The sequence below is a fragment of the Python bivittatus genome, unplaced genomic scaffold (assembly GCF_059951505.1).
Source record: "Python bivittatus isolate LINGU-HERP-01145 unplaced genomic scaffold, Pbiv_v1 ctg000480_np1212, whole genome shotgun sequence".
Lineage (NCBI taxonomy): Eukaryota > Metazoa > Chordata > Lepidosauria > Squamata > Pythonidae > Python > Python bivittatus.
In genome coordinates, this window is record NW_028277075.1 from 103,509,482 (window position 1) to 103,524,731 (window position 15,250).

General features: G+C 39.6%; 1 protein-coding gene across 4 annotated transcripts in view; it reads right to left on the bottom strand.

The window, feature by feature from the left end:
* The window catches only part of FIGN (fidgetin, microtubule severing factor), a 128,655-nt gene that overhangs the window by 64,738 nt on the left and 48,667 nt on the right, over nucleotides 1-15,250 (bottom strand). For 3 of the 4 annotated variants that reach the window (XM_088146659.1, XM_088146657.1, XM_088146658.1), the window contains one exon: nucleotides 8,481-8,534. The exons of the other annotated variant lie outside the window; for it this stretch is intronic. In XM_088146659.1, the coding sequence (XP_088002785.1) occupies nucleotides 8,481-8,534 (54 nt within the window). The remainder of the gene's footprint in view (nucleotides 1-8,480; nucleotides 8,535-15,250) is intronic. 4 annotated transcript variants of the gene reach the window in all.

Sequence of the window (15,250 nt, forward strand, 5' to 3'; positions counted from 1 at the left end):
AGCGTTTAAATGCTTTTCATAAAGATAGGTTCTAAACTGTAAATGAATGTATTGTATGGACAGCAAAAGGGGCATTAGGACAGATGGCGCTTGTGCTGTTAGGAGAACAGAAACAGAAGAATGAGATAGAACTATTGGGCAGTTGATGTCAGGGGATGCAGAAAGAGAGATAAATGGTGCAGAAAAAGACGTGATGGCCACCGTTCTTGTTGGTCTCCACTTGTATGCTCTCTAATTACAATTTCTAGTTTTGCAGTTTGGCAACTAACATGTTTCAAGTGCTGCAGCAGTACCTGCTGGTCTGTAAATGAAGAGGGTATGTCATGCTAGTAATACTTGAGTACTATTATGAGATACTGAGGAGGAACAATTTCCTAAGGGTTGAATATATTAGCTCAGTGTAATGCAACGGCAGAGTTTACATTCTTTCTTAAAAACACTGTAATTGGCTTATGAAAGATCCTGGGAAAGTCCAGATAGAAAAGGTGAGCAGCAATATATATTTGTACAATACTGAGGATGCATTATCTTCTCAGCTGGCATGGCATGGCATATAATTTTACACAACATGCTGTACCAGCATGTGGTAACTAAGAAAGACAGTGATCACAGCTCTCTAAAATCTCCAGATCTATCACTTACCATCAGTGTAAATGGCCTGTGGATGCACATCAGTACACATTCCATGCGAGTTAGTTAAACTTCCCGGCAATATACAGCAGCCTACACCCACAAATAATAAAGGTACCTCAGAAGACTGAAGATAAATAATAGTGCTGCATACACTTCAAAAATGATTGGGAGTACTGCTTCTGGCTTCAAGCAAGTGCTTCACACAAGAAGTAGTGCTTCTGGCTTCATATCACCTCTCTGCTATTCCTTAAAGCAGCTCTTCTTTTTTGAGATGTCAACTTGAGTCAGAAAAGTCACTGATTTAAGAGGCAGATTAAAATTGATTCCTTAAAGCAGCTGCAACTTTTTTTTTTTTTTTAACTTGCATGCAACCTTGAAAAAATAGCTGTTCTAAGAAACTGTATAGATTTTTCTTATTCTTTCCAACCCAACAGAATGTTGACTCAGGATTCTGTGAATGTGTCTCTCCATCAATAGTCAACTCTCCAATGATGGAACAGAATGGGGTTACATTTTGTATGGTGGGAGAATATCTTAATGGCCACTCTGCTCTGGGTTGTGCAACCAGGAAAGAAGATTGGAGAAGATTAAGAATGGAGCTGATGGCAACTCTCCAAGTGGCTGCTCAACTCTTTGTCCCATAGGGAAGAACTGGGAGACTTTTTCCAGATCTTTCTTTCTTTCTTTTTTTCTTTTTTGCTCCTTAGCCCACAGCTGGATCCAGCTCATTTTCCAACTCAGTCTTTCTTTTGTTGCTTTTTCCACCATACCAAATTTGATCCCATTCTATTCAGTTTTTGGAGAGTTATCTTGCTGATGGGTGAAGTCCCAAGACTTTTTACATAATTATTTCTATCATTCCATTGGCCTGGAAGGAGTAACAGTAAGACTAGTGAAAGAGAAGGCAGGCCATAGGCTACTAATTGTTCAACACCACAAGAGTGGTTTGTGGAAAATCACCATTGGAAGTCTTGATCTGATGAATCCAGAACTTCAAGAGTCCCTACCTACTGTACTGGATGGACAAACTATGGTCTGGTATGAGAGTGTTCCCCTATGTTTTTAAGCAAGCTGAACAGCAAAAAAATAAGAGGAAGACAGAAAAAAGGTGGTGCAAACTATCAAACCTAGATAGTTTCAAAATTAGAACCAGATCAAATCAAACATCATTTTGAGATGGGATCCGATTCAAATGGAACTAGATCTGGATCTGTTAGTCTTCAGGCACTGGAACCGTGATTTTATCACCACTATGTGTAACTTCCTTTTAGGTCACAACCAACTGTAAAGCCATCTCTGTTCTTCCCACACATTTTAAAAAGACACAATAATTGGGAGGCTCTAATCTTGATGATGGAGAATTTAGCCTTGGATATAGGTACACATATACAACACTTCTAGGAAGCACGGGGTGGCCTGGGGAATGAATGCTAGTGCTTTAGCAAGGTAAAAGCCCAATGTCATATGCCCAGTTTACACAGGAAATGATTGCTGCTTCCATACTTCTATATGGTAGAAGGCTAAGTCCTTTCTATTGTCATTTGCTGGATGAATGCATTTTTGCTAAGACAGATAGACAGATATCTCACAGCTAAAAAAAGTTAAAACAACTGGGATTTGATTGTATCTCCTATGTCTCACCTACCCTACTGAAGAATTTCTAAAGCACATCTTTTTCAGCAACACAGGGAGCTGTCTTTTATCTAGTGAGATGATGTGGCTCTCTACACCAGTATTACTGACAATGGCTGGCAGCAGCTCTCCAACCCTACCTTGAAATGGCAAGGATTGAATCTGGAAGCTGTTCCATGCATAGCATATGTTTATTTTAATTCATTCCTGAGCCCTCATCAATTCTGCCAGCTTTCTATATATTTTTAAAAAGTGCACGCCCGTGCAGACATGCACCCCTCCTTAGTTTTAGAGGAAGACTCTCAAATTAATGGAGTCCTAGAGTGAAGCTGGATTCCGTAGCTAGCAGACCGTTTCAAGTCTACTGGAGCTTTCTACCCACAGAGCAACAGTTCATGGTTTGCCTCATCCATTTGGCCTTGTAGAGCCAGCTCATCGGCAGCATTCCCGCTTCTCTGGTTCCTGGACACATAGGTTAGAGGAAATGTTGCTGATCATCAGCAAAACAGCGAAACTGCCTATACATAAAATGTTAAGGTAGAGTAATTTCTCATAGCTGTAGTAAGTGCAAACTGACAGGATCTTTTCAAAAATGGTCTGTACAAGGATTTTGGGGGAGAGAATGCAGAGTTTTTAAAACAGGATCTCCAGATAGGTTAGCTGTTATATTTGAATGGGGGTGTGCGTGTGTGTGTGTGTATTGATAAAGGCTACATAGCCTTTCTCTGAATAAACATGTTAGTCAGCAATTACATAAAAAGAAAGCCAGACTTTCTAAAATAGAGCAGTTGTATGCTAACATGGCATCCATACAAAGTGCAGTACAGTTCCATCATCACCAGTGACTATACTAACTGGCCAAATGCAGTTTTGTTCAATAGGGTTGTACAGAGACTATCTAATGGGATTCAGCAGCATTTCCTAGAACTCTAGACATGGCCCATTTGCTCTTTGACTCAGTGTTCAGATCTGGAAAAAAAAAGCTCTATTCCCCCATGGGAAAAGAAGGGAAGAACCACACTGGATTCCAGGGAAAGTAATGCAGCAGTATCTGAGTCGTGCTCCTTATAACTGGATTTGCTTAAGTACCAGTAGCTTCATTATTTTGTGACAAAATATGCTAAAATTTGGTGCAGCAAATAATCCTGCAACGGAGAACATCCTTGCAAATTTTATTCAGATGCACCTAAAGAATGTGAATAAAGGGAAAGGTTGTTTGTAAGGAATTACTATGCCTCTTTTTGAATGCAATATAGAATGGTAAGACTGTATTTATTTGGTAGTCTTTTGTGTAAAAAAAAAAAAAAATTGGCCAAATCAATTAGCTAATACATTCAATTGCTCAGAAGAGATCGGACAAAATGCAAGAATAGTAAAACTAAAAAAAACCCAAAACACTCAATTTTTTCAAAATACCCCAAAAGAACCCATGAAGATTCGCTACAATTTGAGAGCAAAACTTGTTGATCACAGAATCCAATGGCACCGTCTCCACTATGACATTTTATTTTCATGTTAAAGATTTCTTTTTGTTGTTGTTTGCTTTTTGCTTCTGATACAGAGGCCACGTGTCCTTCACAGCACACAGGATCACTACAGAAAGGGATTGGAGGCTGAACTTCTGGGGACACCCAAAATGGAATGGAACATGGAACCCACTTAAATGAAAATCTTTCCAATTAACCTGGTTCTTCCTCATGATTTAGGCTTTGGATAATCACACTAGGATTGTTTCTAAATAAATGGTATGTGGTTTCAAATAAATTAGAAAGAACAGTTGTGATGCTTGGAGGGGAGACAGTTTATTTTGGGGCTCCTCTTTTCTGTTCCTTTTTAAAATACGATCAGATCCTGCTGCCTCTGCCTTTGTTCGCTATCAAGGCTGTGCATTAAGATAATATACAGTTCCTTTATTTTCAGTTCAACGCCCAAAGTATCCAAATGCACTCAAAGAGAATTGCAACAACAACAATAACATCTGTACATCTTTATTATTTGTTTCTCTGATCAGCTGGAAGGCATCAACTCCACAGCTTGGTGTCAGAAACAGACAGGGGGAGGATTACATGCAAAACAACCAGTCATTCACCTTTCCCTTCCCTTCTCTTTGTTTTTTGTCTTCCTGGATTCTGTTGGAGTAAGAAAAGCAATTTGATGCTCCCTCCCTCCCTCCTTCCTACATCCAGAAACTTGGTCAATTGTACAGTTCAGAACTCTTTGTTATCTTTGGCTGGGCAGACAACCGTGGGTGCAAAATAGGGTTTTTGTGTAGTGCTCAGCACTCTTTCCTCTACTTTGCACTCCGTAATTAGCCTCTTTTCCTCATTTTGTCTTTGGGGGAAAAGACTTTCTACTGATACAAACAGAAAAAATTGGGTTAAAAATATGCTTATATTGTTGTGAATGTCAGATCCTTCAGCTCTCTGACAATAACGATGGTTACTATGTTTGTCTTTATGCAGTTTCTATTGGAGCCCTTTTTTTAAAAAAAAGAAAAAGAAAAATGGACATATATGCTGTGTTGGCACCATGTTCCACTGTGTCATTTTGCCAATTCTGCATGATCTGTTGTCTCTTTCTGCCTACGCAGGGTTCCACCTGCAGTTATATATTCAAGTCAAAGGTGTCACACGGGAGTAAAAAAAGGCAAGATGGCAGCCCCAACAGGCAAGTAAAGCCCTGCCCCCTTTTTACATGTGCACAACGCAGATAAAAAAGGATGAGGTTTTGGTCACGTGGTCGCAGCCATCTTGACTTTTTTGGTCCCCTTCCTGTGGACACCCCAGTTCATGTCCTCCATTTGTCATTACAATTCTCGCTAATCAGGGTTAATACTATATTTCAGACTGTGGTAATAATCACTTTTTTTCTTAATCTAGATCAAAATAAACGAATTAATAAAAACTACAATGTTCCCAAATTAATACACTTTATTGGCTTTTGCTTTTCTTGACGCGGCATCTGGATTATTTGGGCCACTTATTCACTTTAAAAAAATGCCTACCCAGCTAGAGCATGTCCTTACCCTGATTTAAGGATTAAAGACATCAATTTTATTTGGTGAAAATGTATTTTCTCATTCCAAATTTAAGACTAGAACACTATCCTCTTGATGTAATGACTTAAAGAAAGAAATGTATAATGTTCCAAGGACACATGAGAAATTATTATTTTCTAATTTGGGATTGACCCATGATATTTTGCATCATCAGACAAGTGGCCACTAGTGCTTTTCTTCCAGGCATTGAGTTGTTTTGGCACTTGAGGCATAAAATGCAGAAGAATGTCCTCTCCTTAGCAATAAAAATGCAACAATGAAATATTAAATAATTAACTGGGTGTTGTGACATTCCAACAATATACTGTGGTCCTGATATAGTTTAATAAGAAAGGTGATTACTAAACTAAAAAGTAATAAAATATCTGAAAATATTAATTTTCAATTCTTTTTATATTAGCATATTAAAACAGTTAACCTCAAACTTACTCAATAAATTGGCAATCTTAATTTATCCTTCAGAAACATTTTTGACAATAAGCATCCTAAGAAAAATGTGCTTGTTTTGCTATCTTCCCTCACCTTCAATAAAACTTTTCATTGACTCCCATTCCAAGAGAAAGGTTATTAAAATCACTCATGATACCTGAAGACCACAGGTTTTAGACTTCACCAACTTTCCCTTGCATAATGCTGTAATTGCTACAGTTCCAGAATTCACAGTCAAATGCTTTAACATTTACTTAACAGAACGTAGAGCCCCCTGACCTCAACGGGAATTCTCAGATCCAAGAGATGTTAGTCAGAACACATTAAAACTGCAGGATAGACAGAGGGTTTAACATAACGTTGGTCAGGATGGACTTTAGCACCCACAGCATCACCCACTGAGTGCAATGAATTTGAGAAGTGGAGAACAATCACCTGTGCCACTCCAATCCCTATCGCCAGACAACGCGTGGCCTTAAACAGCCCTTCTGCTGATTCTTTCAACCAAATAAGGCTGGTGAGATTGTAAATAACCCACATGAACAGGCCCTAAGATTCATGCAGACAAATTTATATCCCAGTGCCATCACCAGAGTCCATTTCCAAATTAAGTTTTGCTTGGCACTTAATTTCTAGCCTTCAGATCAACTACTTGCTTACTGTCTAGGGCAGAAGGAGAAAGAGGGCACCCTTCCATCCCAGGGAAATGCGTAAGCCCATCAAAGGGTCACCCTTCTTTTGGTGATGTGCTTTTTTCTGCTTCAGAAATGCAGTGTGGGAGGGGCTCGGGGTACAGCACATGCCCTTATCCCTGGGAGAGCCATTACCCGTCAACACAGACAGAACAAGTCAGATGGATCAAGACAGCTGCCTATGATACTAAGCATCACAGATGTCATCATTACTACAGTTGAATACAGACTTTTACCTCTATGAAGCAATGGGAACAATTTAGCTGCTCTCGGTAGGGTCCATATTCACAGATTACATTAAGCCAGTGTGTGTTTTCTCGTGTACTATGAAACCACAGCTATTGTGGCATTATGTTAATAAGCTATTAGAAACACAGGAAAAAACTGTTGTCTCTGTCTTCCTAAGAACAAATCCAAGATTGCCTTTGTTCATGAAGATAAAGGTTTATCCATTTCAATCTTCCCACACATATACACACCTCACAAAAACATAGCAGGGCTTATGCTGGGAGATGGAATGATTGCTTTCTAATGCAAAGAAGCTTGAAAATACTCAATACTACTGACACACCTAAGTCTTCCTGTTCATCCATGGAAAAAACTGCCTTCAAGGAATATTCTACAGCAGAAGCAAAACCGATGCATTATTCCATCAAGAAGCATTCATGGACAAATACTGCACTGCTAGGGCAACCGTGATCATAGGCTTGCCCAATGTGGCACCCTCCAGATGTGCTGCATTACAACGCCCATTATTCCAAACAAGTACACTTGCTGAAATTGCTGACTGAACTGATAGGAATTGTAGTTAAATATCTAGAGCAGTGTTTCTCAACCTTGGCCACTTTAAGATGTGTGGACTTCAATTCCCAGAATTCCCCAGCCAGCAATGCTGGCTAAGGAATTCTGGGAGTTGAAGTCCACACATCTTAAAGTAGCCAAGGTTGAGAAATACTGTTCTAGAGTATGAAGAACTGAAGAAGACTGCACTATCACCAACTTAAGTTTAGGGAAGATTTATTCACTGGGAATGTATACTCCAAGATTGTGTCCAAATTTAGAACAGCAGATAAAAGCAACCAAACAAAGCAGACATCTTGGTAGGCACTGCTCAAGGGGATTTCACTTGTTGGCTTTAGCAAATGATAACTTGCATGCATTAGACACCACATATTAATTACCTCACATTGGCCTTTCATGCATCCCAGCAGCAGTGGAAATATAACACAACCAAAAGTAATTCATGTATGAAAAAAAAAAATACTGGAAGACATATTTCAGAAAAAGATGAATTTGGAAATTTGCTCATAGATAAGAGTCAGCCACCTCCTAATAAAAGTATTATATCCCTGCCCCTTTGGGGTTTTATCTATTGGATTAACACGGCTTCAACAATTTTTTATGCAATAAAATACATATTGCTATATCAAAGTAAGACTGTCCTTCTGGCAATATTCCCCACCCCCAAGTACTTCACGTTTGTACAATATTGTTCTGGGTAGGTTATGGGATTAGTAAAATGACTATTATAAATAATAATCCTTCCAAGGAGACGCTAATACTCTAATGACAACTTCACATTCCCACTGTGACTCAAACTCTAATTGTTCCATCTGCTCTAAACTTAACCTAAGCTCGTTGCCCTGCTTCTCAGACAGAAGAGGTATTCCCCAAATTCTTAGAAGGGAAGCATATGCTCTCCTCCCATTCATACAAGTATACATGCACACAATTCATTAGCCTTCTCTGATATCTGTATTAGACCAAATTGGGCAATTCCATACATCTTTGGTGCAATTCCTCTGCAGGACTTCCTTCCCCACCTAATATTCCACTCTTTTCTGAAGTGACTTCCTACTGTCTTTTCCCCTCTTGTAATATCCACGCCATATTTACCCAAAAGACCTTTTCACATTACATGAAACTGAGCAAATACAAAAAATGATATCATGAGAAAATGCATAGAAGCTCTGCATAATAACCACAATCCTAGGAATAGTGACAGTGATTGCAATGGGAGAGATATAAGTATGTACCTCTTTCGTTGCCCCATAACCCGCTCTGTAAGAGATAGATTTCTTCCAGAGTTGCTGAAAGGATAAGAGCACTGGTCAAGTTTACAGAAAATTGATTTCCAGCTTGCAAATAACAATGACAAGTTCATTCAAAAACTGCAGAGCTCATATTGGCTTTGGCTAAAGCTATACAAATGCATATGGATTTTCATATCTTTTTGCTGTAGTACAGGCGTTTAATATTTGTGCTGGCCAAAATACACGGGAAAGAGTTTGTGGATGATCATTTTTACCATCTTTTGCTTTCTTATTTCCAATTATATTGCTTTTATTTAATCCATGGAGCTGGCACTATGTTTTTATAAAGATTTAATAGCAAGCCCAATTGCTCTTTTACTTAACGTACAGTCTCCTGAAAGCCCATAAGTTAAGCTGTTTTTAATGGTTCAAGAAAAAAAACCCATCTATCTTTGCTATTAACTTTTCCATTGAAATAATTGAATATTAGAAGTTAATTAGTGCTTAACTCTGGTAATGTATGCCCAATATGTATCAGTGGTAATCTAAATATGCACGACATAGATAAAAAGCCAATATATTAAATAAATACTGAAAAATAATCTGGGTAATCTCAACATGTGACAGTAAGCTAAAAAAAGAAAAACATTGCAGAAAACAATTGCATAATTAAAAGGAAGCCAAATCTACTGACAAGCTGTGTAACTTGAATTCACAGAACTTCATATTCTTTTTTAAACTCTTTGTTCTTATTTATTGTATCTCTCTTTCTGCAGAAGGTGTCTTTTCCATGGATGTTATTAATCTAGTATTTCAATGAATCACTATAGTGACACAGGTAGCCCTTGCTTACCAACCACTCGTTCAGCAACTGTTCAAAGTTACAACGGTGCTGAATAATGAGACTTACAACCGGTCCTCAAAGTTGCGGCTGTCGCAGCATCCCTGCAGTCACGTGATTGCCATTTGCGAACTTTCCCAGCTAGCTTCTAACAAGCAAAATCAATGAGGAAGCTGGCAGGAAGTTGCAAATCGCAATGATGTCGCGCTTAATGACTGCAGGTGATCCGCTTAGCAGCTGCAGCCGTAAATGATGAACTGCCATCCTAAGTCAGGCACAGTCACATGATTTTTCACTTTATGACTGGGTCGCTTAGCGATAGAGTTGCCAGTCCCAATTGCGGTCAGTATGTGAGGACTACCTGTACTTAGAATAGGATGGAAACGTCTTCCAAGAGAGATGCTATGAAATGGTCTTTCATATATACTGTGTACTTGCAGCTCCAGTGTAACACTTACTACTGTACCACTGCAAGTAAAGTGGGGAGAAAAGAGAGAGAAGTAAGACCATCAGTAAGTACTGAAGTAAGAATGCCCATTCTTTTACTAGAATCTTAACCCAAATAGCCTTTGGCAAAGCAGCAAGGGAAGACTTCTCTTACAGCAAAGCTGTGATTGAAATAGAGTATTAATGGAAATTAAAATTCATACTTAATCCACAAGAAAAAGAAGCAATGCTTTCTTGGCATATCTAAATCCAATAGAAAATAGGAGAAGGACAATTGGAAAGCCAAATTCTTTTGCAAAATGTCTTCAGCTAAACCTCTCACTTCCAAAAGCCTGACTCTCATCATACTTGATGCCATTTAACAGGTAACACAACATCACATAAACTATAACTAGCAGATTTCCAATCCAAAGACGAAGATTTTACTTTGCAGAGTGAATTCACTGTTCATAAAAGAGAAAGAAAACACTTCAGTGGAAAACACTGGCAAACCTCTAGGGAGTAACAGGACACATTATTAATTTCTATGGCAGTGTTTCTCAACCTCAGCACCTTTAAGATGTGTGGACTTCAACTCCCAGAATTCCCCAGCCTACTAGCTGGGGAATTCTGGGAGCTGAAGTCCACACATCTTAAAATTGCTGAGGTTGAGAAAGACTGTTCTGTGGCATCCTGTTCTGCTTTTCTTGTACAAGCCCACAGGAGCGGTACACTACCTGAAGCTCTTAGTTAAGTTCCTTAATGAAAATAAAAATGTTTAAGCCCATTTCTATTTATTGTTCTTTGTATTACATTTTGGTTCTTGAAAAAAATCCCATATCTTTCTTTGGTTTTTACAAAAGATGTGCTCTACACGCTGGCAGATTGCAATTTTTTAAAAAGAGAAAGACAAATATTGGCATACGAGTGACTAACATTATCTGAAATATATTGTGGCTGAAACAACAAAAATGAGATGATTAATCCAAGAAAGTTTAGGTAAGATGTTATTTTACCATGGGATTGTTATGTACATCCTAAAGCACTCAGGCACATCATCACATTAATAACCTATTACTCTTGCAACAGGAAATGTAAGAGCATGAGAGGAGTCTATGTGATGTTGTGGTACTATACCTGGGAGATATGGTGTTGCTGTGCAGTTGGTTTGTTTTACTTACTCTGTTTTTATTTAATATTATTGTGAGCCACCTAGGATTATCTTGTATAAGATAAGCAACCATACAACTTGCTAAATAAATAAATGTTATGCAAGCCATTTTATTGTGATGCATTTTTATATGCAAGGTTTTGCTGAACCAAATTTCCAGCATATAAACTCAAGGCAGAGCAATGGGGAAATAATGCAGGTAGTCCTTGCTTATCACTCCTCGTTCAGCCACCGCTCAAAGTTATGACAATAGTGAAAAAGGAGATTTACAACCAGTCTTCAAAGTTGCAGCCATTGCAGCATCCCTACAGTCATGTGATTGCGATTTGAGCGCTGGGCAACTGTGTGGATTTATGATCTTCACAGCTGGCTTTCCGACAAGCAAAGTCAGTCAATGGGGAAGCCGGCAGGAAGCCACAAGTTGTGGTCACGTGACATTGTGCTTAACAACTGCAGGTGATTTGCATAACGACTGCAGCTGGAACTGATGTCATAAGTTGGCACAGTCACATGACATTTCACTTTATGACTGTGTTGCTTAGCATCACTTAGTAAGTGAGGACTACTTGTAGATACCTTAAAGAAATGTCACCCTGGTAAATGCCATGACTGTTGGTTAGGAAGCCTTATTTTCTAGGCCAGTGTTTCTCAATCTTAACAACTTTAAGATGTGTGGACTTCAACTCCCAGAATTCTGGGAGTTGAAGTTGACACGTCTTAAAGTTGCCAAGGTTGAGAAACACTGTTCTAGGCAATCAAATCAGGAATCACAAAGGTCAAGTGAAAGCTCTCATTCTAGGGAATGTGTGGATATAGTTTGAGCTCTGAGGTGCAAGGAGGAATCCATAGGAACATACTTCTACTGGCAGTCACATTTCACTGGTGTCTGCATCCTATTGTTGTCCACTCTCTGAATTAGCTCATTGCAAATCGCTCCAGTCTTTGGCTGAATACTCCTACACACTAACCAGGCTAGCCTTCATTTGATGATGCCCTGATCTCAGAGTGCTCAAGTGCCTTCCCCTTCCAACTCAGACCTGGAGGTAGGACTTATATCAGTTTACACTGCATCTGACTAGCAAGGGTCTTATTATGTTGTACACTTGCACCCTGCAAACAAAGGTAAAGGAAATTTGAGGGACTGCCTCTCCCTGATTATATCTGCCCATCCCATCACATCTGGCAGAAGAAGTTTACAGGTCCCGTCAACTAGGGAGCTATATTTGGTGGGTCCCAGGAGGCCGTTCTTCTCTGCAGTGGCACCCGCTTTATGGAACATCCTTCCCCCCCCCCCCAAGTGAGATTGGTTTCATCCTTGTTGATTTTCTGGAAGTCCCTCAAAACCTGGTTAGGTCAGTAGGCCTGGGGACCCCAGGGGACCGGTGAGATACTGAGGTGGCTCCACTGTTATTAACATCTGCTATTCTCTCTTAGCCTTGTGTTTTAAATTTTTTTTTAGTAATTTTTTTTTAATCTTATTGTACGCTGCCCACTTTTTCGTGAGATGGGTATCTGTCAATCCATCCATCCATCCATCCATCCATCCATCCATCCATCCATCCATCCCACAGGTACAAATGTTGTAGATGGAGACAAGGTAAAACTCTTCCCCCCCTTCTCTGATCAGAGTCTGATAGCCTGTGTCCTGTCTCCATTTGTTTCTGGCTCAGCACCCATACTGGACAGTTAAAGAGACTTTGAACAAAATGGATTAGCCCTCTGATAAACTAAAAAATATTTTATTTAGTGGATCATTACGTATGAAATTATGTAAACCAGTAACAATTTATGGATCTAGTGTCATCCAGGCATTGCCACTTATTCCATGTATGGACTGGAGAATGGTCAATTTTTCACTTAGCTTTTTGAATCAATGGTAAGAAAGGGCTCATTAGAATGTAAACGCCACTGAATCAGATACCTAGAACAAGATATAAACTACACTGTCTTGGTTGCACACAGCCCAGGCGGCAGAACAGCATGAATTTATGCCAGAAAAGGCCAGCTGTCAAAAAATTGGCTAAATGTCCTTCTGTTTCAGACAATAGCTTATAAAGAAATTAAGGATTCAGTTAAACTAATTCACTTTTAGACAAGCTTGCCATCATACGGCTGACAGTATTCCAGTAGTTCAATAGTCAGATGCAGAGACTGTCAATGGTCCCGCAAGCAATTAACTTTCTTCCAGCTCCTTAAAAAGTGCATGATGTAGAAGGGTAGACGGGATCCTACCCAGGCTTTTCAGGAAATGCCAAAACACAATGATGCCAAGTGTCGCAAGCTTTAGCTGATTGCCAAAAATGATAATGGGAATGGATGGGTGGGTGGGAGGGTAGGTAGGTAGAACAGGGCAGGGCACGACCTACCAAATAATTTTGCATTTTGTAGCAACAGCAACAAAATATCCCACAGAGAATCACTAAACTCAATTACACAAGACCTAATGCAGACTGAGATGTGCAGAATGAGCTAATACTTCATTTACTGCGGGTAATATGTATTAAGAATAGTTACTGTTTGCATTAGGCATAAGCCTGTTAGTAGATTATAAATAATTCATACTTACAAAAAATAAAATTGAAGATATTCAAAACATTCAGCTTTATGGAGACTGGTATTTGTTTTTTAATGGGCAGATTCCTGTGAGAGATGCCCTCCTGTCTGACCAAGTTCACCACTCTGATATGCAGAGATTCTGTTGAGTTCCCCTCGTCTGAGTCCAATTACCTATATAGGAGGGCATGGAACCATTCAATATTATGTTTATAGAGTAGTTAAAATAAACTTCTTTAAGATATATATTTTTTCTTCCTAGTGTTTTTCCCGCAGGTGCAAGGTCTGGGTTTTTTGGGGGGGAAGGAAAGCAACTGAATGTTGATCCATTGGTTGAGACAGGAATTTACCAATTGGCTTGTCACCTAAGCCTGACACTGTGGGCTGAGAGAGAGTGACTGGCTCAAAGTCACCCAACTGGCTTTCGTGCCTAAGGCAGGACTAGAACTCTTGGTCTCCTGGATTCTAGCCTGGTGCCTTAACCACTAGACCCAACTGGCTCTCAAATATATTCTTTAAAAATATATTATTAAGCTGAAAAAGCTGCAGGAAAGGGCAATCAAAATGTGATTAGGTACCCTAAAAAGATATAGTAATAAGGATTTTAAAGCTTGTTTAAATGATTTTTTTTTATAAAATCTCAGAAAGTGAAGTGGTGTGCATTCACTTCTTGCTTGTGGGCTTTCCCAGGGGCTATTCCTGAGGCTCTGAAGCATGATTTGACTGAGGCCTTTGGATCAGATCACACTTATTTGGTCTCTCTCTGTCTATAGATCCCAGAGAGCTCCCTGATTTTTTAAGGAACTCCATGAGATGAAGTAGCAGAAGAGATGCCTAGAGTATCTTGTGAAAGGTAACCTGGTTCCTCCAGGGAAGAAGGGATTGGAAGAACATCTATAAAGGTACTATGAACGGTACTATGAAAAGTACTCTGTGCATCTACTGGATAAATTTGGTTGGATTTGCAGTTAGACTCCATCTGTGCTGATCCTTTGGAGTTTATTAAGGTATGGTTTAGTGTGGTTACCTGAGAAGATTTTGAACCTGTTGGTCCTAAGGAAGTGGACAGGGTCATCAGCGCAGTGAGTGAAGCCACTTGTATGTTAGATCTATGTTCATCCTAGTTGGTTAAGGAGATGACATGATATGTGGCTGGATCCAGGAGATGACATGTGGTTGGATTTAAGTGGTGGTAAATGCTTCCTTGGGAGAAGCAGTGGTACCTATGTCTCTTAAAAAGGCTGTGGTTCATATCCTCCTCAAGAAACCATCCTTGGTTCCAACGGAACTAGACAATTTTCACCTCGTCTCCAACCTTCTCTTTTTAGGGGACATTACTGAAAAGGTGGTCAATTTATAGTTGCAGAAGGCCCTGAAGGAAACAGACTCTCTAGGTCCCTTTCAATCAGGTTTCAGGTAAGGGTATAGTAGAGAAATGACATTGATTGCACTTGTAGATTGCCATTGGCAGGAAGAGGCTGAGGTAGTACACCTATCGTGGTCTTCCTTCATCACTCCCAGTGGCTTTTGATACCCCCAATCATGGTATCCTTCTGGACTGGCTACACGGTTCAAGAGTGGGAGGCACGGTATTGCAATGGTTTTCCTCCTTCCTCCTGGACCAGTTTTAATTGATGTGAAAGGAGAGATCTAGCCCATGGTTCTATTCTCTCTCTGCTCCTATTTAACATGTACATGAAACTGCTGGGTGAGTTTATACTTCAGTATCAGGTCAGGTATAATGAATGTATCGATGACACCTAGTTATGCATCTCCACCCTT